Below are 22568 nucleotides of genomic sequence, written 5' to 3'. Positions count from 1 at the left end.
AGGCAGGGCGGGGTTTAGTGACGTACTAGGAAAGTCATTTTTTGGGCGGGAGGTCCTCGTGGTTCAAACACAAGCTCGGGTGGTCTCTCGTGGACAGATGTGGAAGTGTTGCGTGACTGCTTGCGTCAACAGATGCGGGCCGGACTGGACAAACCGACTGATTGAACCCAATGGCCTCAATTTGGCGAAATTAGTTTTTGTCCCCGCCCCTTTTTTCCCATTTTCATATACAGTAAAAGATTATCTTCAATTTATACAGGCTCATAGTTCTCATTAAGTCAATTAGAGCATAAAATGAGATATTTCAGCATTTCCACTTTTTTTCGGTCATGGTGCTTTTTTGTTCCAATGTGGTTCAATAAGGGATTGTTTGGGGACTTAAAAATATACAATATGTCTTTAGCTATAGAAATATATTTAACTGAAAGTATTTACATGGTATGTTGCTCTTGTCTATTTTGTATGAATGGTAGTGTCATGGCAGCAGTCATACGGCCACAGATCACAAATGGACCTGTCCTGACTGTGCTGTAACAATGACCCACAAACCTAGCCTCACCAACCTGGTGCCTTTTATCCTGGATTAACAGGCATGCCGTAGTAAACAAACAAAGCTGACAGCTCTGGGGACAAATTACGTCATATTGCCAGGTTGACTTCCAAAAGTTGGGAATTATGTGAATTAAGAACTGCATTAAGTATAAAACAAGAGGAACAACATATAAAATACTGGCAAAAGGTTTTTATTACATTGAAAACAATTATTTCTATACAGAGTGAAGAGAAACAAGTTTGAATTCCAAATAAATTGCAGAAATCTTTGGCTGCTAAAACAAAACCACATCAACGGAACCTGTACGGTATATTCAACCATTTTCTGCTACTTTTAAGACAAAATCATCAAACAAATCAATGTACCAATTTTTAATTTTTACAGGAGGTATGAATCAATGATTTATTTGATGAATGCAACGTCAGGGATTTTTCCTTCCGTCTGGAAAGAGACCAAAAAAAGAACAGTATGTTACTGTTATCGAATAATACATGTTGCCAAATGCAGATCGATTAAAAGTAACTTGTTACCTGTAACCGTGTGAAGATTTGTGCCGCTTTGTTAAAGTCCCACTCATTGTCTTGTAAACACCTACAACAAAGAACAAATGTTTACACACTTGAAAACACCACCAAGAAAATACTTGTAGACTCAAGGTAAAGAGACTGACTTTTGGGACCATTCCAGGTTCATGCCTGATTTCTGCGAGAAGGCCGTTAGCATCTCCTGCTGAGGTGCGGTGAGAGTGGGCACCGGGCTTGATGATGGTGTCGGAGCGGGCGCCACGAAGGCCTTGCGGATCTCTTCTGTTGTGGCCATTCGGATGAAGAGCTGGTCGTTGACAATGCACAGACTGCAGGGCGCATTTGGTTTCGTAATCAGTGTTCATTCAACTATAATGCAACAACAATAATGCTGTTGTAACTGAAATCCCTTGTATCTCAAATTATCTTTTACCATTGACGTGGATGGGAATGTCATTAATCCAAGACCACAAATTATCCCCAAATCATTTGTAATGCATTTTAAATAAGAAAATCAGCAGACGATAACATGAATTCTTTAAAACATGTAAAGAATTAAACATTTATCACAGTTTTTGAATCAATTCAATGGGCACTGCGCTGCTCCTTCCTGATGCGTAACCTGGGGTCAGTATAATAAAGATATACAGATATACATGGAGCCAGGCAAACTCCTCAGGAAGCAACAGTATTATAAGCAATTCTTTTCAGAGGATGAATAATATATGCTCGTGGACATTGTTAAATTATCTCGCTGAATATGTTGCTTCAACATTTCTATTGAAATATACATTACTTAAATGGTTATAACACAGCGACATCAATGCTATTTCTTAGCCCTTCTACATTGCTTTTTACCTTGTTTGGTAGCATTAAGGGAAGAGCTTTTTCAAGGCAAAGCGATGCGGTAGTTTTAAATGCACAATGTGTAATTCTCTTGGTTTTATCTGATTTATATTAAAGAGAAAATTAAGTAGCAAAGAAAGCTGCTTACCCAGAATTTCCTGCAGGGACCGTGATGAAAACTCGAGAGAAGGCCAGGGTGGAGTCTCGGGATTTTCCATTGACAGCAACTTAAAAAAAAAAATCACAAATATTTACATAAGATCAGGAGCATTCTAACATCTTGTGTCCAGTGATACCCCTCACAGGAGAGAATTCTTTCCAAGGACAGCGTCATAGTACTAATACCAATTCAACTACCATATGGATGACAAAATGCCACAAGAATTTAAATGTCTTTTTTTTTTTTAAAAAGAAAAACTTAAAGTTGTCATATTATTCCAAGACAAATTTGACAATAAAGTTTACTTGACTTGTATTTTAACAAGTGAATTTCAAAAATGATAATTATTTAAGGTTTACGCTTTTAATCTCCCGGGAAAAAAGCCTTTTTTGTTATAAAATAAAAATGGGACATTTGAGAAGATGGACAAAAATGACAATCACCTTCTTTGAAGACTCCGCTCACAGTGAATGACAGTAGTGTGTTCTGTAGAGAAATAGGAGTTATGTTAAATAAAAAAATAAATAAATAAACATGCTTCATCTGGGCCATCCGGACAGAACACTCACAGTGTAGGTATTGACATCGATGGTAAAAGAGGCAATGTCATGCTGAGTTTTGGGCAGCTCGTTAATGAAAGCCACCACATTGAGACGCGTGTGCTTCAGTAGCCTGAAGCGGATCGCTGTAAGTGACATAGTTACACACACTGAGAACATGGGAAGGCAATACATGATTCAAAATGATGATGCTATCACCAAAGTCCCGTTTAAACCAAATAAGTACTCACTGGAGTCTTTGACCCGCTTCAGGTTTCGACTGTCTTTGTGGTACTCTCCAAGACTTGACCTAAAAAACAAACAAAAGAAAATTACTAAACAAGTGTGAATCAGAAGTGCGAATCCCCGGCCCAAATGTGTTAGGTGAATATCTTGCAACCAGGCAATCAGTTAAACCACTCCCAACACAATTGAAATGAATTTATACGGATTGAAAATCACTTACACAAAAAGCATTGGACTGTCAATGTTAGAAACAGCATGTGCTCATAAAGGGGAAGTCAACCCCCAAATTTTCTTTACAATATGTTCTATCCGCCTCCATCAGTCTAAACACATTTTGAATAATACTGTATTGCGTTTGTGGAATATGAGTTCAGCAGCAAAATCCACCAATTTTTACCCATCTCAGGGGACATCTATTTTGCCACTTTTTACCGACTGAAAATGACACGACAGTTGCTCATAACTCAGGTAACGATCAATCATGGCTTATCTGTTTCCTGAAGCATGATTGGTTGTTATCCGAGCCTTGAGCAACAGGAATAACAACAGAGTAAAAGAAATGTTTTAATTTGGAATTTTACCTGGATGGGTTTTGATTGGAGAAAGGTGTTGTGATGGACAACGACGCGCCGTCATGGTAAGCATCCAAGAGAGGCTGTCTGTCCCCAGAGTCATATATATTGTAGTACCTAACACAATCACACGAAACACAAGTTAAAGCATTGTTGTGCCCCAGTGTAATGTTTTTAGAATTTTCTAGCATAAACTCACTGTTGCAAGAATCGAAGGATGAGGCCCTTGATTTCATCTGAGCCAAAATAGCTTCCCTGGAATCCAAAATATACATGAATGCTTCCGTCAGACCTCCATTTGTCAAGTTATTCAATGTATTATCACTTGGCTTACAAGACATTTGAAACCAAATGTCATCAACTACTTTACTACTGTGACAAAAACAGTAACCTTGCAGGGAGGAATAGCGGTGGGTGTTTCCACATCAAATCCGATGGGCGGAGGAAGGTCATTACCATCCTGGAGGGCGGGAGTTAAAAAACAAAATGTAATGAGCAAATTATATTTTACAGGTGTCACACATTCCCATTCTTTCAATCTCCATTGGTGCCCTGAAATACACGTCTAACTTGTTCCGTGACCACTCTTGTAACTCAAATACATCTTTCCCCATTAAAATAAATGCAACTGTAGTTAATCCCTGTCACCCTCCCACCTCCACAAAAATATTTGTAACATGCTCTTTTATTCTGAAGAACAGCATTTTATATTGTTCTTTAAACTGACAATTTAAAAGAATGTAAAGGAATCAAATCGCATTTTTGCTGAAATTCAAAGGAAATTGTGCTGGTCCTTCTTGTCTCCGCTCCTTGGCCACCTAGGGGCATTTTAATACATCCAGCTCGACAACACAGAGCCAGTCCCAGCTTCTCCTTTGTAAACTGCTGTATATTAGTCGCTCTTTGCAGAGGGTAAAGAATAGATGCCTGTCATTATATTGTTATATTGTCTTTCTACACCTTAAAGCAGTGGTGTCAAACATACGGCCCGCGGGCCGGAACCGGCCCACAAGGAGGTTCAATCAGGCCCGCAGGATAATTTAAAAGTGAAAAAAATGCATAAAAGACACAGAATTAATATTTTTAATAAGGTGCAAGTCATTGAGTATCCGCTAAGAGATACTGTTTTGATCAGAGAAGAAGACAACAGCAGCCTCAGTCCGTCACTGAAACAGACCAATGACAGCAGACGCTATCAATAGCACTCTCACATTTACACATTTAATAGCACTCTCCTTAGTTTGAAAGGTGTAGGCAGGATTACATTTAGATTTTTTATGCATGTGTAAATGGCTTAAAAATCCTTTTCTTCATAAATCTCGTTTAATCTTGAAGTGCATTACTGTATTTTTCAATACCAATTACTTGTTAAAGTTTGTACAATCAGTGGGATCAGTTGCAATGCATATATGTGAATGATAAAAGTAAATTGCACATTTGTCGAAGGAAATGTAAGGTGCTTCGTGAAATGTTTTGTAAAAGATATGTTCATTAAATTTCAACATTTTCCTAATGTTCTTGTGCTTCTTTGTACCAAAACAAAGGAAAGACATATTGTTTTGGTTATTTATAGCAAAGTATGGTTTCATTTTAATGGTCCGGCCCACTTGACATCTACCGAGGCCGTATGTGGCCCACCATGTGAAATGAGTTTGACACCCCTGCCTTAAAGAGCAACGTTTGTGCCCAAGACACACATTCTTTCGCCCCCTATGGTGTTTCCCATTATGCATTAGCATTTAAGCTAGTGGACTTTTCACATGGGCGTGTCAAATAACAGTTAAAGCCTTCTTGAAGAATCGTTTACTATCTGGTAAACTGCTGAGTCACCGCCACCATACATGACTTTTATCAAAGTTTTTTGCTCAGAGGGTTAAAAAAAACCCATACATTCAGTATCTCAAGGCACCAATGCATAGTGTAATTCAGGCAACACAAATTAGGTGAACAGTTATAGTTGAAATAAAAATATAATTCAAAAAGTAGACTCACAAGTTTAAGCAGGCGGGGAAACCTCTGCCGCATAGCACTGGCACGGGAACAAAAATTCAAAAGGTATTAGAGCATCATTGTAAAGTTAACAATGACATTATATTTATTTCTGCAGTAGCCGTCTCCTGTTGGTCCATTTGATATCACCGTGTCTTTTGAAACTCAAAAGTTTAAAGCGGCTACGCTGCCACTTCTGCAAAAATACTAGTGGTGTCAAACAATTGTAAAAGCTCTGTATATGAACAGGCCAGAAGTTCTTGATTTCAATCTGGGCTATGGTCTCTCTGTGTTGACGTTGCATGTTCTCCTTGTGCTTGTGTAGGTCCATGCACTCCGGGAATCTCCCACATTAAAAAAAAACAAACAAAAAAAAAAAAAACTGGTTGGTTGGTTAATTCAACTGAATGATCTTAATTGCCCAACAGTACAAAAGTGAATGCGAATAGTTGTCAATATGCACCGTTACCGACTGTCACGTCAACTGGGATAGGCTCCGTCTCACCCCCCGAGTCATGAAAATGAAAAAGGTTAGGATGGACATTATTGGAAACACTACTATGTACACCATGTCAAATTTGTCTTCCGAATTGGCAGTTAAGATCGAAAGCCTTTTCAACAGCCATCATTCAATAATGGTAAGAGCAAACCCTCCATCATCTGGGGAGGGAGTAGTCTAACTCGATACGTTCTTCACGAAATATCAAGATAGCAAGGTGCTTTGTTGAATGCCGTGCTTGCTCGGCTTCAGAGGAGAAAGCTTTGTGCTCTTTTGGTATTTTGAGCTAGTCAAGATTATTGCAATGATACTGAGTCAGAGAGGCAAGGAGATGGGGTGGAAGCCTGATAAACACCCACTAATCTAGTAGTTTTTCATCTTTGTACTTTTGACAGTACATTTTCTTACATACACGTGTCTGGATTACATCTCTGTACTTTAATTCATCATCTCATAAGGACATGTTGCAACATATAAGGAGCCAAACCCTTGCAGCAACACTGTTCCCATCCCCATTTGCACTTACCCACAGGTGTACTCACCCTCTCCCCCAATACGGACATGGGGAAGCGACAACCACACTTTTCTAGAAGCACATACACACACACAAACACTCAAAAGACACATTGAACCAGTCTGTGACAAGACTGCACTGGAAATCAGCATGCGCGTCCCTTCTGTAGTAGTAAAACAAAGGTTTTGTTACCTCTCGCACGAACTGATGAGAAAGGAAACGAACGAGATACTAAAATGTCTAACTGAAGTGGCTGAAGAGTGAGGAGAAGCACAGCAGCACTTAGCATGCGAGGAGGCTTGTCGCTCCGTGATTATTGGCAAGAGAAAAGAACTTGAGAAGATGACTCCAGCACGAGCTGGGCCCAGCTGCCCCCACTGCTCATCCGTGAGCATTAGCCCCCCCAGGGGCTGCCAAAGCAAATTAGTACTGTACTCAGCAATCTCAAAATTAGCAAAATCCTACATTGAGTTTAGTCTAATGCCAAAGCCGTTGAGGAGATCAGACTAGTGATATCCTATCATGCAGGACTGTACTTTTTTTCTCCCTCTGGTCTCAGTCACCAGCAGCATGGAAGAGGGAAGTGTTTAACTTCTTGTGGCCAGGTAAAACATCAATACCCAGTTCAGAATGTTTCTGTCGGAGGCTCTTTCGAACAAATCCATCCATCCGATGAGCCAGCTGGTTGGCACATCACCACTCACTGACAAATGCGTGTCCCCCTCAACCCCTCGGCTTCTCCTGTCCAGTCCTGCTACTCCACTGGTTGCGTGAGGCCGTGCATGCCTGGACTGAGGCTGAGTAATCGTGACTGTGCCTGCCTTAGGTTGTCCCAAAGTTTCAGAGGGGGGATCTTACCCGTCATGGGCTATCCAGCCTTCCATACCCGCCTGATGTGGGAAGCCGAGTGGGCAAGGGTGTTAGGAGTCAAGGGGGAGTCGCTGGCTGAGCACTTGTGTTACTTCATCCATACTTAAGTTCGGACATAGGCTTAGGCCTCTCTCTTGGAGACAGAACCACAACACAGTTGTGGAGCCACCGCTCAAGATCTTCACTGCCATCTTGTCATGGCAGTACATAATGTTACGTGACTCTCATATCTAATTTAGGAGTATTAGCCGATTGTTTGTTGGTGTTTCACTGCTGTTTATGGGATGCTTCATGGGATTTCAGCAGGGGGAGCGCTGGGCACAGCACTACTGAGACCTAATGAACAGGTCTTACAAAAGATTTCCGCACAAACACAGTTGGAAAAGAAGAAACAGCTGCCTAAATTGAGGTTAAAAAAAAATAAAGAGTAGAGTAATATTTTGAATCAACATTTAGGAGAGTCAGAAAACAATCTGCAGTTGAAGTAATAAATCACCAGGGGACACAAAACATCCTGTACATTGGGGGGAAATCACGGTTTTGGTTGAATAGTAAATCTGGAACCAACCGAGATCCTGGAAAGAAATGAGCTCCTTACACACAAACAGGGAATTAACTGAATTAGTTGGCTCTGCTCAATCCAGTCATCCTTCCCTGCAGGGTTACCAAACATCCTCTAATCAAGAAAAAGGCTTCTTTTGGCCTTTGTACGTAGTTCTGGACATTCCAGTCTGGCGCCGACATTTATACTTTTGTGTTCATTGCACACCAACTGATCTCACGCCCCAAAATAGTTAACTAACCTAATATACGAAGCCTGGTCCTTGAAGAGGTCACACAATGGGTTCCTGACCAGCCACAGCTCCACCAGCTTGAGACCTTTGACTTTGTCCAGATCCCGGTCTAACTTCAACTAAACAGCAACAACATGACGGTTAGTGTGAAAACAGAAATACAACAAACACACCTATGTTGACAAAAGGTTAGTGTTTCCCACACTCACCTCATTGTGGGAAAGATTGAGGCTCTTCAAATTCGGCACTTTTGTAACCAATTCACTGAGGTCATCCAGTTTATGGATTCGGTTGTTGCTCAGATTCAAGCTGGTCAGCTAGCAAGGAGACAAGCAGATTGAAAAGTACATATATCAGAAAGGCCGGAGTGGGAAGGGCATATTTTAATATTCACTATATGCATTTTTCACCACACCTCTGGAATGTTCTCTTCAATAATCTTGATGACAGCTTCCATATTTGTCTTCCTATTCAGGATGACTTCGACATTCTGAGAGACCAGGTCTGTTACGATAAAATGTGATTACAACTTTCAGACAACAATGACAATATATGCTGAGCTACTTCTGCCAGGGGCAGTTCTTTGATTATAAAAATAAAAATAGAGGGTAAACAAACGTGTTGAATAATATACTTATGGTGGGGCAAATGTATTGACAATGTACCTGGGTCTGTCCGAATGTTGTTCAAGTCCAAAGCTTGCTGTGAGCCATCAAAACGTTTTGCCATACATTGCTGTTTTAGAATCAAATAAAGATCACAAATGAATACTGAAAACCCAGAAGAAATTGGTTTGTGCTACAGATGCATCAATTATCAGTATCTGTCACGAACTTCAGTACACGTCACGACTGTGTACGTTATGAAGCTCGGCTTCATGCTACTCGTCTCCGTCCAGGCCAACAGTACTCCCATCATGAAGCTGCTTAGTTTTCACTGAACTCATTGTAATATTGTGAGAGATATCTCGCAAAAATATCAAGATATTAAAATGTTGCCATATCGTACAGCCCGAGCAAGTACTCAAAAGTGAAATACTTGTGTGCGATCTGGAAAACAAAAAGATGCATAAGTCGATCCCGAGTTCTTAGAAAAGATCATTGTTTTTGAAGAAGGAATAAAGAGGAATGATATTGATCACCTCATTCATAGGCATTACGGATTTTCTAAATTATTTTTAACTTACCTTTAAATGCTCAATATCTTTTGGCTTTAGGTCAGACAAGAGGAAGTTAGGTGGATTGCTGGGATTGACATGCACTTCCACCTGAAGAAAAGAAATATCATATCCATAAAGCAGGGCTGTGAAATGAGGAAGAGAAAATCTGAGGAAAGTTAAGGGGGGAGAGGTCTGGGGCCTGATCCGTAATTGATATCTTGGTGGCATAGCACGCAGTAAGCCTTGCCTGGTTCCTTGATTTTACGAATGTATTCATGCAGGTACATGCAGGTTCCCGACTTTATGTTCGAGCCAAACAACATTGCAATGTCATAAATATAGGAAATAAGGCAATGTCGTTCGTCTGTAAGATTCACGTACGCGGTGCCAGGTGACGCTATTTTTAGCCCGCGTTTAGTACTGAGTTGCAGTCAAGACATGTTCTACGCTCAGCTGGCGTTAAACTCCGTGGGGTCCGGCTGTATTGTGCCACGGTGTAGGAGGCACGGTCGCCTCGCAAGGCTATTAAAGCCAAGTAGTTCCCTCTCCCTGTCCCCAATGATTTTTAATGTAAAAATAGAGGTTTTGTAAAAATCATATTTTTCACAACAGAATCCGCGGGATTCCGCGGAAATTTCATGGCCCTGATAAAGAGGCTGAGTGAACATTTGTTGAATTCACAGATTTGTGTATGGAATGGTCTATTGACAGGTGATGTTTTAAAAGAAAGAAGTTAACTAACCTACCTTGTAACCATCTGTGTCAGTGATCTTGTGAGAGCATTTATGCAGAGCGCTAGCTGCAGTTGCATTGTCCAAATAGAAATGGGCTCGGCTATGGTCAACATGGTACTGGAAGAGCGAAGCGTAACGTAATGGAAAACAACTCATCAAAACAAAACTAAAACTTTCTACATTGCACCAATGACTTGAGGCATTTTTTTTTAGCATTTAACAAATGGTACTCAACAAAGATGCTGCACCTTACCTGAACAGGTGTGTAGGTTACAGAGCAAATGTTCTGAAGCGCCGTCAATAACCATTTCTTGTCATATTTTTTTCCATGAGGAATCTAGGGAAAAACATGATTGACAGAGACATGAAGATTAATGGTGCGAAAGGAACGTGTAACTGATATGCTAACTAAAGTGATACACACGGTCACTTTGAACCAGGTGCCACAGTTTCTGCCCCCGCCACCTCTGTCTCCCCTGAAGCCGCCTCTGCCCCCTCCTTCTTTGCCATGTCGCCTGTCTCGGCCGTCATTCCGAAAGTTCCTTCCATAGGGCGTGCTGAAAGAAGAATATATTAAAAAAAGAGACAAAGGTATTCTTTAAAATAAGTGTACTTTTGTTAACGATCCAAGAAGCTGTCATTTCTCAGACAAAAATACATACATGAACGTGAAATTAACATTTTAGAACACGGATTGCTTTGGGCACTATGCAGCGAACCGTTCTTAAACTATGAAGTAGCCTCACTCACAATCTGTTCTGACTGCTGTCGTTCATTGTCACATCTCCATCAGTGTCTTCAAGTCTGGACCGCGGTCCTGGACCCCCAAAGACTCCTCCACTGCCGCCACCGCCATGGCCGCCACGTTGGCGGTCTCTTTGGAAGCGTTCGCGAGAGCGACCTTTATTGGAGCGACCTTTACGACTGCGATTGCTCAGTCCAGTGCGGTTGTCATGCTCTGAAAGATAGATCAATCTTACCATGTGTCCACTGTAGTTTAGATCAAAACCATGCATATTCTAACCAATATCAATTTAACGCGAATATAATTGATACTAACATATGATAAATATGAATATAATGCATTTAATCGCTATTAAACTACAAAAACAGCGTGCGCAATTAGCTTCAGCCTAATTGAAAGTATCTTAAGACGTCAACATTGAAATCATAGCTGTCACACAAGGCCCACAGGCAAATTGTCGACTTAAAAGTTCCTTGCAAAAATAAACAAACCCGAAAACAGACCAAAAATGCAAATTGTTTTTACATGTAATAACCCTGAGATATTCTATTTTTTTGTTGCCAACCTACTTTAACGTAGACAACAATTGAACTATTTTTCCTTGACGACTGAATTTATAATTGCCGTGATTGGCTGGTTATCAGTCCAGTGTGTACCCTGCCTCTGGCTCAAAGAGGGAATAGGCTCCAGCCCAGGTGAGGATAAGCAGTACAAAAACAGAGAGATGGATTGAGGTATAGTAATACGAAGCAATTACACCCTAACTACAAATTGACCAGTGACAAAAAGTTGTTTGTGTAAAGTTCAACTATTTACTTCAAAAAGGATTTTGGTCAGAAATATGTTTGCAAAATCTAGACGTTAGAATATGAAAGTGAAGACCGGTTGCAATTTCAGGTGAGGTAGAGGCGCACGATTAACTTTGGCAGGCCACATAAAATGATGTGGCAGACCTGGAGTTTGACACCTCTGATTTCATATGAATCTACACTGTACATGTTTGCAAATATGTACATATGAAATAATATTTGTGTTACAGTGACAGAACAGAAGGAGCGCCGTTTTAAAACTCGTTTTTCAAACCACGATTACGTATTCTGGTCCAATTAAAGATCTAGTGGGAAAGAAAAGAGGCCGAGGTGAAAAGGGTTACCTCCTGAAGTCATGAAACCAATGCATTTAACCTCCCTTGTCAGCAGAGAGCCTGAATAAACAAGGCACCAGAAAGGAAAGGGGAAGATTAACGATGGACTGAAACACATGACTTACCGAAGTAATGGGCACCTTCCGCCATCTTTCTGCGAGGACGTTCGGAAATAACACAGCAAAACGGCCGTGGGGGTGCACGTTCGCTAAATACTGGCTGATAACGCTGATATTTAGGGGAGGAAAAGTCAACGTAGCAAAGAATAAAAGGACACAGTCGGCCGTTGCCACGCTAACTGCTTTGAACAGCCTAGCAAGCTTCGACGCACTCCTAAAATGGCGGATGTCGACACTTTCAGCTTCCGGGGTAGGGCCGCGTAAAGTCACTTCATTCCACATTTGCGCATGCCTCTCCCGGTAACGTCGCACAATTGCCAGATACGTTGACTATGAACCACAGTACAAAAACACCAATATTCAATAATTAATATAAATAATTAATGTCGGACATTTCCTAATTAATGTCAGTTAAATGGCTGAAAAAACTTACTCTGGTTTAGGGCACGTGTCACCTGCAAGTTGGGGACACTTTTCCATTGCGTGTCCATGTCATATGGCACACATATACCTGCCGGGTTTACCTGTTTGTAGGAAAAACAAAACAAATAGCAAATCGGTTCTAAAAAGGATACTTAAATGGCCAAAACACTGTCTATTAACAAGGCCCTACTTCATTTCGCCACTTTAGTTTTGGCTAGCGTCCACACTTTGCCCATTCTGTTAGCGTACATAATTGTGGACTCAACAAGAACATTTTGACAATTGTCAACTTATTGTTTTTTTTATATCGCTTCTGATGTTTGTGACGCGACGAAACGACAAAATTGTTTTTAGCCAACGCTCACGTTCATGTCAGTCGCGTCGTCCCACGATTCTGTTTCGGCGAAATGATTAATGGCGCCACCATGTGACGTCACAGTTATCGAGGTACTGTACACTCCCACCAAATTTGTCAATCATGCACCTGGTAAGAAATAATCGTGACAAATTTACATTGCATTTTATATTTTATATTGCATCCATGCATAAGTCCAACCACATACGGTCAAAACGTATATTTGACAAACGTTATTTGTCATCTGGTGCAGTTTACAAACCTGAGCGCATCGGCAATCGGTTCCACCTTCAGACAGCTAGTGGAGGCTTCCATAGAGAGGCGAACAAATATTTTATTATACTTACTAAATACTATTCACACCAAGTTAATGAAATTGTATAATTCCTGCTGCACTCCTGATGATCCCTCAAGACACATTAACGTACCCACGGTACAGTGGTTATTAGTGATAATAATGAAAAAAAAAATGAACATCACTCCGGACTTCTTGCTTTTTGGGGGCAATTTGTAAACTGCCTGGCAGTCATTAATTTGACAATTTAGGTACCAGATATGAGCATTTGGTCGAAATTCCTACAAAGTACATCAGTCAATCCGAAAAATGGATGAGGAGACTTCTAAAAATCACACAAAATCAATGAGCCCCTTCTGGGAGTAGAAGTCTTTGTAATGTTTGTTATGTGTTGTCCAGTGAACTGCTTGACAGAGTTGCTGTTTTAGTGTAATGCAAATTTATATACAACATAAACAAATACTGTATACAGTCGAGGATAAATTTACACAATATTATAGAACAAATATTTAAATACAAACAAAAATAATTGCAGGACAGTCCTTCTGACAGTGATGTAAGTGATGTGATGTGTCTTCAATTCCAGACAGTCCCCATTTAGCAAAATCTTTATCAAATGCAAAATAACTACTGCGAGGAAATGAGTCACCCGGACCTTTAATTTACTTCAATGCAATGTCTGTGCAGCTCAAGTAAAATCCAGGAATAAACGATCATAGAATGTGACAGAACAAGAGCGAAGGAACACATTACTACTTTCAATGGATGCATAATAAATGTCTTTTCATGCTGAGGAAGAGGGATGGTCATCATTCACAAACAGCTTACAGTTAAAAACGTCTTAAGTAGGCATATTATGGTTGTCACCATTTCCCAATCTGCTTGCTGCATTTATTTGGGCCTGCCAACAACAAAAGGGATTTAAAATCAACCAATCAACTTTGAACGAATGTAATCAATATGCACGCATGAGGGATGTTGCTCACCTGCTCTGGTCTGCTCAACAGCAGCCTCATGTAGCTGAAGAGGACGCTGAGGAAGATGAAATTACTGGACATGCCCAAGACAGCTGACAGGACAGGGAAGTAAAACAACAAGTACCTGAAAAAGGGAAACATCTTCTATTAACATCTTTTGAAAGAAATATACATCTCTCTCTTTATATATATATATATATATATATATATGTGTGTGTGTGTGTGTGTATATGTGAAACAAAAACAGCCTTAGGCGGCCTGGTAGGCAAGTGGTTAGGGCGTCGACCTCACAGTGCAGAGGTTGTGAGTTCGATCCGGCCTTCCTGTGTGGAGTTTGCATGTTCTCCCCGTGCCTGCGTGGGTTTTCTCCGGGTACTCCGGTTTCCTCCCACATTCCAAAAACATGCATTGCAGGTTAATGAAAAACTCTAAATTGTCCCTTGGTGTGAGCGTGAATGTTTGATTGTCTCTGTGTGCCGTGCGATTGGCTGGCAACCAGTTCAGGGTGTCCCCCGCCTACCGTCCAAAGACAGCTGGGTTAGGCTCCAGCACCTCCCGCGACCCTTGGGAGGATAAAGCGGCTCAAAAAAATGGATGGAAGGATGGAAAACAGCCTTCCCTTTTTCTGTGTACAATCGAGACTGGCCATGCCAATTCGTAAACGTACTATTATTTTAATAGCTCTATTTAGGCTGTAAATAATTCATAGCCTGGCCCAAGTTTGAGTAAATTTTTTTGAGTGGGTATCTTATTGTTGAAAATGACACAAATTATATTTAACTATATTGCCGGTAGACGAGTGGTCAGCACATCTGCCTCGTAGTTCTCAGATTGTGGGTTGAAAACTCGGCTCTGGCCTCTTGGTGTGATGTTCTCTGCCACGGTTGCATCCACCTCTAGGACACGGAGCTTTACAAGTATTTGGTCAGACCAACACACATTTCCACATGATATGACAAAAAATACGATACCTAAGCCCCCAGAGGTTAGCGGAGTAAGTCCCAAGAATTGCGAAAAGAAAAAAAAAATAGCGAAAAAAAATAAGACCAAATGAATATGATGAAAATATAAAGGAGATGCTTTTGCATTTTTTGAACATGTGCAAAGAAGAAGAGGTGTTGTTGCCATTTTCTTGTGCCATTCCAACTAAGAGATATGTGTTTGAAAAATAAAAGTGATTACAATGTTCCCTGCTCACCTTATACCAGTGAAATGGGCATGGATGTAGAGCTGGGACGAGTAGATCTGCACCTTGCTGGATAGGATCTCAATGACTGCTGTGGTCGAGGGGGAGTACTTTTCATGAAGAAGGAAAAAGACATTGAAGTTTTTACCAATGTAAACTCGATTTTAATCCAAGAGTTTGCTTATTATTTATTGTATTGATTTATAAGAACCTGGCACTCACTGGGTCATCTGTGTATTCTGAGAAGAGGTCCACCTCCAACACTTGCTTCTGCTCAGCAACTCCAGTCATGAGCATCGGGAGGAACAGCAAAGTTGACATGGTCCTCAGAAGGTTCGACTGGTATCGCAGTATGCTCTGAAACAAGAGTTTATCGAGAGATCCTAATTTGAAAGTACATGTTTGTTATGAAAATCTGTTTTGCATTTTTTTGTGCAACTGTATGTGTCCTAGTCTTTTGTATTTACAGTTAGTAAAATTGACTGCAGTGCAGTTAAAACAACACTGTAGTGGCCTTAAAAGGGACATTTAACAGATCAAATCTTCTGTCATAATGGATAAGCATAAGCAAACAATGTAACCAAGTGTAGTAACATTAGCACCTAATAGCAAGTAGATATTGAAATGCTTGGCTAAGTAGTTGATATACGCCTGGAGGTTATTTGTGTCTGTCGTGCAACGTTGACAGCCGCTCGGTTCATCGCATGCACTAGCTCTGCAACTGTTTTTCATGACAAGGAGGCTCCATTCAGCATTTGCAGGAAGAAACCCATCCACCTCTTCAAACAGAGTGATTTGACCCAGAGCGAAAAGTGGACTTTAAATGTGTAAAATTGTTTATCTTTTGTGTATTTTAATGGAGTAAAGTCAAGAGACCTTTGTTTCAGACACCTGGGAACAGTTTACCACTTTTTTATTGTACAGTGTTTCAATGCTTATTGACGATTCTTGAGTGTTTTGAAAGGCACTTAAAAATAAAATGTATTATTATTATTATTGTTCAGTACTTCACAGTACTGTATTTTATTTGCAGATTGTTGGGGAGGAAACTGCACACGGTTATTTTCACACACACACACACGCACGCGCACACGCACGCGCACATGGACGCGCACGCACGCACACACGCACACGCACACGCACACACACACACACGAATATTTTTTTATGCTTCAGCTAAAACACTAATATAAAAGCAGTGCTTTGGCATCACCTAGTGGCCCATTGTTGCACTGGACTGAGCAGCTTCCTGTTGTCCTTTGTGCCATCTTGTGGCTGTCATAGCCAATTACAGTATAATCTTTTTTTTTTTTTTTTTTGTGGAGGCGGTAATGACACTTGCAGATTTTCCCAAACGCTGCAACACAATCAGTGGAGGACAAAACAATGCACGGGCACAGCATAGACATTCTATATTTGAGCCAAATAACTGACATGACTCTCTTAAGAGCAACAAATTCTGTTTGAGCAGGTTATTAGTTTTATACTCACAAAACGAGAGCTGGAAGCGGGTGACAGCTGTCTTGCCTGAGAAACACGCAGCAACGTAGCAGTGAATCACCAGAGTCAGCACAAACATGCAAACATGGGAGCCGAAAGGAGGACTTGGCAGGCCACTCACGGAACGAGCGGACGTCGCCACTTGACCTCCGTCACGAGAGAAGCAGGTTGTCCTGACCATGAACATCCCAATCTCCTGGTTGGTCTCAGAATCAGGCATGTCTAACTGGAGGGTTATTTGATAGGCCTGGCCGAATGTCAACACCTGTACATAATGAATAACATGTTTAAAATGGCAGATAAAATGGCTCTTTTTTTTTTAATGGAGGGCAGAGTACCATAAGACAACAGGTTCATACTCCAATTTGTATTTTATGTTGAATATAGCATACAAGTGTGTCTCAATAAATTTGAATATCATAGAAAACTTTGAACGAGAAAACTTCCTTTCCAAAAGTAAAACTCTAATTCGTTTCATGAACCTCACAGGAAAATATTTTACATTTGGCCAGTTCCTAATAATGGGGATGCACTATTAAAAATGTCTTCTGCGAGGTTCATTACTCATTCAATTAGGGAGTTTAATCTTTACAAATGAAGCATTCAAACCAACAAGCATGTAAGTATATAAAGTAAGTGATACATGTGCTCATATAAAGTAATTACACGTACAGGTCTGTTGTTTCTCATCAGAGAGACATTGGCCACGGGATATGAGCACATGAAAGAGTTTGGAGAGTCACAGTCTGTCCTGCAAAAGCAACAATATGAATTTGAAGAGTAATGTTGATGCATAATTAGATTTGAAAGGTGTGAACAAAGGGCCTCATTCATAACATACTGGTGAATGCGGCCAAAGATGTAATTTCCTGATGCCACACACTCACTCACCTGTAGTAATAGTGCACCGGAGTTGAATAAGCTGCCAGAGGCATGTAGGAGTAGTAGAAGCTCCCGTACATAAAGGCAGAGATCCAAAGGAGAAGCACCAGCATGGAGAACACAGTGAGGCCCTGCATGGCCCTCTGACGGACACGGGACATCGTCCTGACAGCGGCATCATTCAATCTCATCAGCAAAGCACCAAAAAGGACGAAAGGTTCATATCCGGACTGCACATGACTTGCTTGATCCATCTTAAACCTAAAAAAAAAAATCGCAGAAAAAAGCATTATCTTCATCACAGTGTGGATAAAAAAACATTTCCCTGTGCTGAATACTTTTGAGGACCAAACAAACACACATTCAGTGGACTGAGAAGTGTGAAATTAGCGAGTCAAATTTCAGGTCACAAGCAGAACACTTTTACATCAGATGACTTCAGATGGATCAAAAGTTGGGCTGTTTTATTTGAAAGCAAAAGGCTGCCAATGAACCTTCACTGATGGCATTGTATTTATTTAGGCAAGCTAATGTCATGAAGGAGCTCACTACTAAACACATTAGAGAATACAAATAGAACGGAAAAACTTAGCACGCATCCTCCAGATTTGAATAGCTTAATTTGACGGAAACATACTGTATGTATTTTCCATTTTATATAGCTTTGTACAGATTGACAATGGCGGTAGAGTGGCCGTCTTGCAATTGGAAGACTGGTGCTTTTTTCACTGATTCTACGAATGAAGCAACATCGCACATCTCCAGTTGTTGCTGCTGTGTCATTATTATGTACAAATGAGGCAACCTTACAGTATACATGAGTGATTTGATGGTATAAAAGATGAACACAACTCAAAATGCAACATGTGAAACAATGTGTTCTGTCTTACCGTTGTATTCTGATGTCCCATGAACAGAGAGTCTCAAGTCTTTGTCTCCGGCTCAACGGTGTCTGGATGAAATGTGAACAGGACTGTGACCGCCCCAATTCTGAGCTCCTACAAGTAGGAGAAAGAGGTTTAAGTTTAGTCCAGCCCCCTGACCACAAAGCGACTGCTGCCAATTGGAACACAGTTCGAAAGAGCACAAGACAGAGTTACAAATACTTTACACACCGTAACTAGTTTCGTCTAGCAGCTTTTTGAATAACATGTATTGGAATGTAAGTTTTTGTCTGCAATATGTACTAATCGGATACAAACAAAGGTGGCCCTCACTAAAAATCGGATTGTGTCCACAATTCATGACGAGCATCACAAATTGCTCTGTGAAAGTCATTCAGCTCTCTTCGTTACACCAATAAAAGAACATGTCACTTGTAAATAGTTTCTATGGTTTGCTTTTATTGTTTGTTTTGTTTGCCTTTTTTGGGGGATTGGGATGGCAGGTGGGTTATACTACGAAATATACATTTAAATTGTACACCATTTACATTCCTAGATGTAATTATCTGATTAAAATGGGGTGTTTGTTTCTACTTTAACAGGTACAGTAGGCCAAAAACAGCCAACAGTCAATTTACTTAAACTTATTACAATGTGAATAGCACTTACTAATAAAGTCTTCTTAACTGAACAGTTGTGGTGGTAATCTTCTGTATGGCCTCCAGAGTCAAAATCCTGCTTTTGCATTGTCCAAAAATGAGTGTATGCCTCTCACATGCTGATTTTTAAAGGGAATGAGAGGAGCTGCCTCCATTGGCCGGGAAGCGAGTTAGCTGTGTTCACTCCCACAACAGCGCAAAACCCCGCTTCTAACTGGGCTCATCTTCGAGAATTATCCCCCTCCCCCACCAAAAAAAGAAAAAAAAGAAAACGCCCCCATGCCAAAATATTGAGCAAAGAGACCCTCATCCAGTCAGTGGCTGCATGCTTACAAAACCCTTTGTTTTATGTCAATCAAGCAGAATGAAGGTTCAAACAATAAGTGGATACAAAAACAAATAAAGTATTTCTTTCAGTGAAAGATACAATAAAATGGTGTAAATAGCTAAAGAAAATAATCTAAGAGCTCAAACTCATTACAATCGCATTATTCAACTTCAATACCAATGGTAGTATCAAGGCCCCAGGTTCACAAAGGTAGTGTTGTCAAATTGTTCAAGTTCAAGATGACAAACAAAAAAAAAATCATGTTCAGGCAGTTACATCTGACTCAACTCAGACGATCAGGCAGGGACTGATTGTGCTTCAGTGAGACATTTATAGCAACAAGCTCTAAAGTTTAATTTAAATTCACAGTCTCCTCTGCATCCAAGCAAACAGGAAGCAATAATTTCATATGACGAAGATTGCCTTTGCTTGCAGGATCCACTGAGGGGGGTGTCAGAGTCATTGTGCAATGTCTTCTGTGCTTTTTGACTGAGAGAAAGAAAGAAAGAAAGAAAGAAAGAAAGAAAGAAAGAAAGAAAGAAGGAAAGAAAGAAAGAAAGAAAGAAACGATGTCACTGGAAGGGAGCTACAATAGATGTGAGACAGCTAGAAGTGCATTGTGAAGAATAAAAGGAGCTCCTCGAACAAGTAAAACAGATGTTTGCTGAACAGAGCTCATTGTGACACCAGTAATTTCGACAGGGCTTTCTTCCATGTGAAAACAATGCCCACCACTGACAGTAATTAGCATTACAGCGCTAATCAAAAACTTTGTTGCATTTGTGACATCTTGGGTCAATATCGACTCAACAGACAATCCATTTCTGACACATCTGCACCATCCGACATTAAAGGCACATTAAATGTCCATCTGTTACAAAGACAAAAATGCTCAGCTTTGAGGTACTCATTCAACAGCTTGTCTACATTGTGGTTGTTGCCAAACAGTTGTGTCCTAAAACGACATACATGAGTTCCGAGAATGGAGGACCATTCCATTTCTGGAGAAATCTTGACAGAGCTGCTTAGTGAGGAATTTATTTTTACCTTCTGCCCTTCAAGTCAACTTGGGGTGTTCAAAGTCGACCAGATCTAGCAGTGAAAAAGGTTTGATTGTGTAGTAGTTGGCATTCACTTTGTAAAGTGCATTATCACCACCCACAGGAATGGAGTGGAACAGTAACCAGTCCAACTTGACTGCAAGAAGTTTTGGTCTGATCAACCAATCAGAGGATGGAAAAATACTGGTGTTCTTTTGGTTCAGATGGGCGGCCTGTGATGTGAAATCTGTTTGGTTCAAGAAACAGTCCGACTGTTGATGTAGTTTAAGTTGCATTAGCAAGTGAGACTGATTCTGAAGGCCTTCACAAAATTAGACTGACATGGCAACACATGACGCTGAAATTTGATTAGACAAAGAAATCTAACTTCAACATAGCGAAAGCTGTGCAAGGTGATAGAAATGCTACAAAGTGAAGAGATTAGACTGTTGGAAATAAATTCATATAATTACATGGATCAAATATTAGAATTAAGGCCGTAAAATAGGGCAGTGCTTCTGATTAGCGTTTAGGCTAGCAGAGAAAGCATTGCTGGCTCTGACACTTTATTTTCTTTGTATCATTAAGTTATAGAGCTGTGGCACATCACAACATTGGTCAAGATGGATTGTTTCACTGTCAATAATGACAATACGACCTAGTGCAAAGACCTTCTTCCTGCTGCCCTTTACATATCTGAGGTGATTCTGGAGGCTCACATCCATCAGCCTCTGACAACACGATAATCCCTCGAAACCGCCTGCCTCAGTAGCTAATTCCATTCTTGTCTTTATCCCCATTTTCACCTTCCTTCCTTTCCCTCCATGCACTTTCACTGACAGCTTTCTCTTTCACCAACAGTTTGCTCACCACCAGGTTTCTCTTTCCAGAGCTGAAAGCTTCGTAGATATCCTTTGCATGTATAGCTCGGTCACCCTTGTGTACTATTTTGTGCAAGGCTTGGGTGCAAGCACTGCCTAGGGGTCCCTTGGGGGGGACTGCTCCTGCTGAGAAGCGTCTGGCGGGGAGGGGATGGGGCCACAAGCCAGGCTGGGTGCTGCTCTCAGGGCAGTTTTACACAACGGCCTCTTGGGTGGCTTGGAATGAAAGAGAGACAGAAGGGCAGCTCTGCAGGGGGGCTAGAGTGTATTGACACCGTCAATTGAATTAGCGGTAGATGTGCAGGGCAGGACGTAGCTTCACATTCAACATCTACAACTGTACGGTGCAACTTAATTGCAGAGAACTGAAAGAAAATCACTCACCAGCAAGCTTGGCACTCCCTTTTTGGTACCTTTCAATGGAACCTTAAAGTCATTCAGTTAATCTCAATTGGGCAACTCATTCACCAATGTACAGTAATTCCTCATCCATCCATTTTCAAGCCACTTGATGTCACTTGGGTGAGCTTGAGCCTATATAGCATAGCAAAGGTAAACCACCCCCGAAGTAAATCCAAGCACCCCCAAATTGTAGCAGCCTTTAAATTTTATTTACTGTAGGTCCAGCTAGAGAATTGTTCAAACCATACGGTAGTGAGTACAAGCAAATATTTTGTCAGCAAAAGTATAGTTCCCCCCTTTGCCTCAAAAACGACTAATCAAGGATCACCTGTTTTCTGAAGCTGAGCCATGACAGGTTGTTGTTACCGGAGAACTGTGATGTCAAAATGGACAAAACACCTGTTTTGGCCTGGATTTTACTCCTTACTACATACGTCACAAACTCAATATTAATCCAAATGCCATGTTTAAACAAGTAGGTCTACATACAATTTATTACTGTAAAGATTTTTGGGGAGGTCAACCTCCCCTTAAAGAGGTGCACATATTTTGTAATTTTCTTCCCTGAAATGAACGGCGCGCAAAAATTACAATTAACACAAAGGATGCTGATTGGCCTTGTGGGCTGAGGCTATAATTCGTGGTTTTTAGTGATTCCTTTAGCTCCTGTAAATTAGCTGTACAATATTTCTATTTAGTGAATGCCTGTTGAGATGACCTGGTTTAGGACCCCGAAGTAATTCTTAAAG

The 22568-nt window shown here is 40.7% G+C and overlaps 2 protein-coding genes across 2 annotated transcripts; both read right to left on the bottom strand.

The window, feature by feature from the left end:
• Positions 1–727: 727 nt before the first annotated feature.
• nxf1a (nuclear RNA export factor 1a) lies at positions 728–12227 on the bottom strand. The gene is made up of 21 exons (XM_086100617.1): positions 12014–12227; positions 10750–10957; positions 10424–10556; positions 10253–10336; positions 10012–10116; positions 9293–9373; positions 8772–8841; positions 8522–8610; positions 8316–8423; positions 8116–8225; positions 5433–5469; positions 3832–3900; positions 3640–3695; positions 3450–3557; positions 2874–2932; positions 2653–2768; positions 2527–2569; positions 2072–2150; positions 1224–1406; positions 1084–1144; positions 728–994 (listed from the first exon to the last, which is right to left on the bottom strand). Exons 1-21 carry the CDS (start codon positions 12036–12038, stop codon positions 956–958), a joined length of 1863 nt encoding a protein of 620 aa, XP_085956743.1. The 5' UTR covers positions 12039–12227; the 3' UTR covers positions 728–955.
• A 720-nt stretch (positions 12228–12947) lies between these two features.
• Positions 12948–18613, bottom strand: LOC147208799 (seipin-like). The gene is made up of 9 exons (XM_086105994.1): positions 18516–18613; positions 17635–17886; positions 17416–17494; positions 16865–17008; positions 16735–16770; positions 15466–15600; positions 15256–15353; positions 14067–14181; positions 12948–13981 (listed from the first exon to the last, which is right to left on the bottom strand). Exons 2-9 carry the CDS (start codon positions 17877–17879, stop codon positions 13922–13924), a joined length of 912 nt encoding a protein of 303 aa, XP_085962120.1. The 5' UTR covers positions 17880–17886; positions 18516–18613; the 3' UTR covers positions 12948–13921.
• Positions 18614–22568: the final 3955 nt, after the last annotated feature.

The sequence above is a fragment of the Hippocampus guttulatus genome, chromosome 2, assembly GCF_054856545.1.
Source record: "Hippocampus guttulatus isolate MCC_2025c chromosome 2, RoL_Hgut_1.0, whole genome shotgun sequence".
Taxonomy (NCBI): domain Eukaryota; kingdom Metazoa; phylum Chordata; class Actinopteri; order Syngnathiformes; family Syngnathidae; genus Hippocampus; species Hippocampus guttulatus.
Note: the sequence above shows the minus strand (reverse complement) of the source record. Positions and strands in the feature narration are given on the sequence as shown.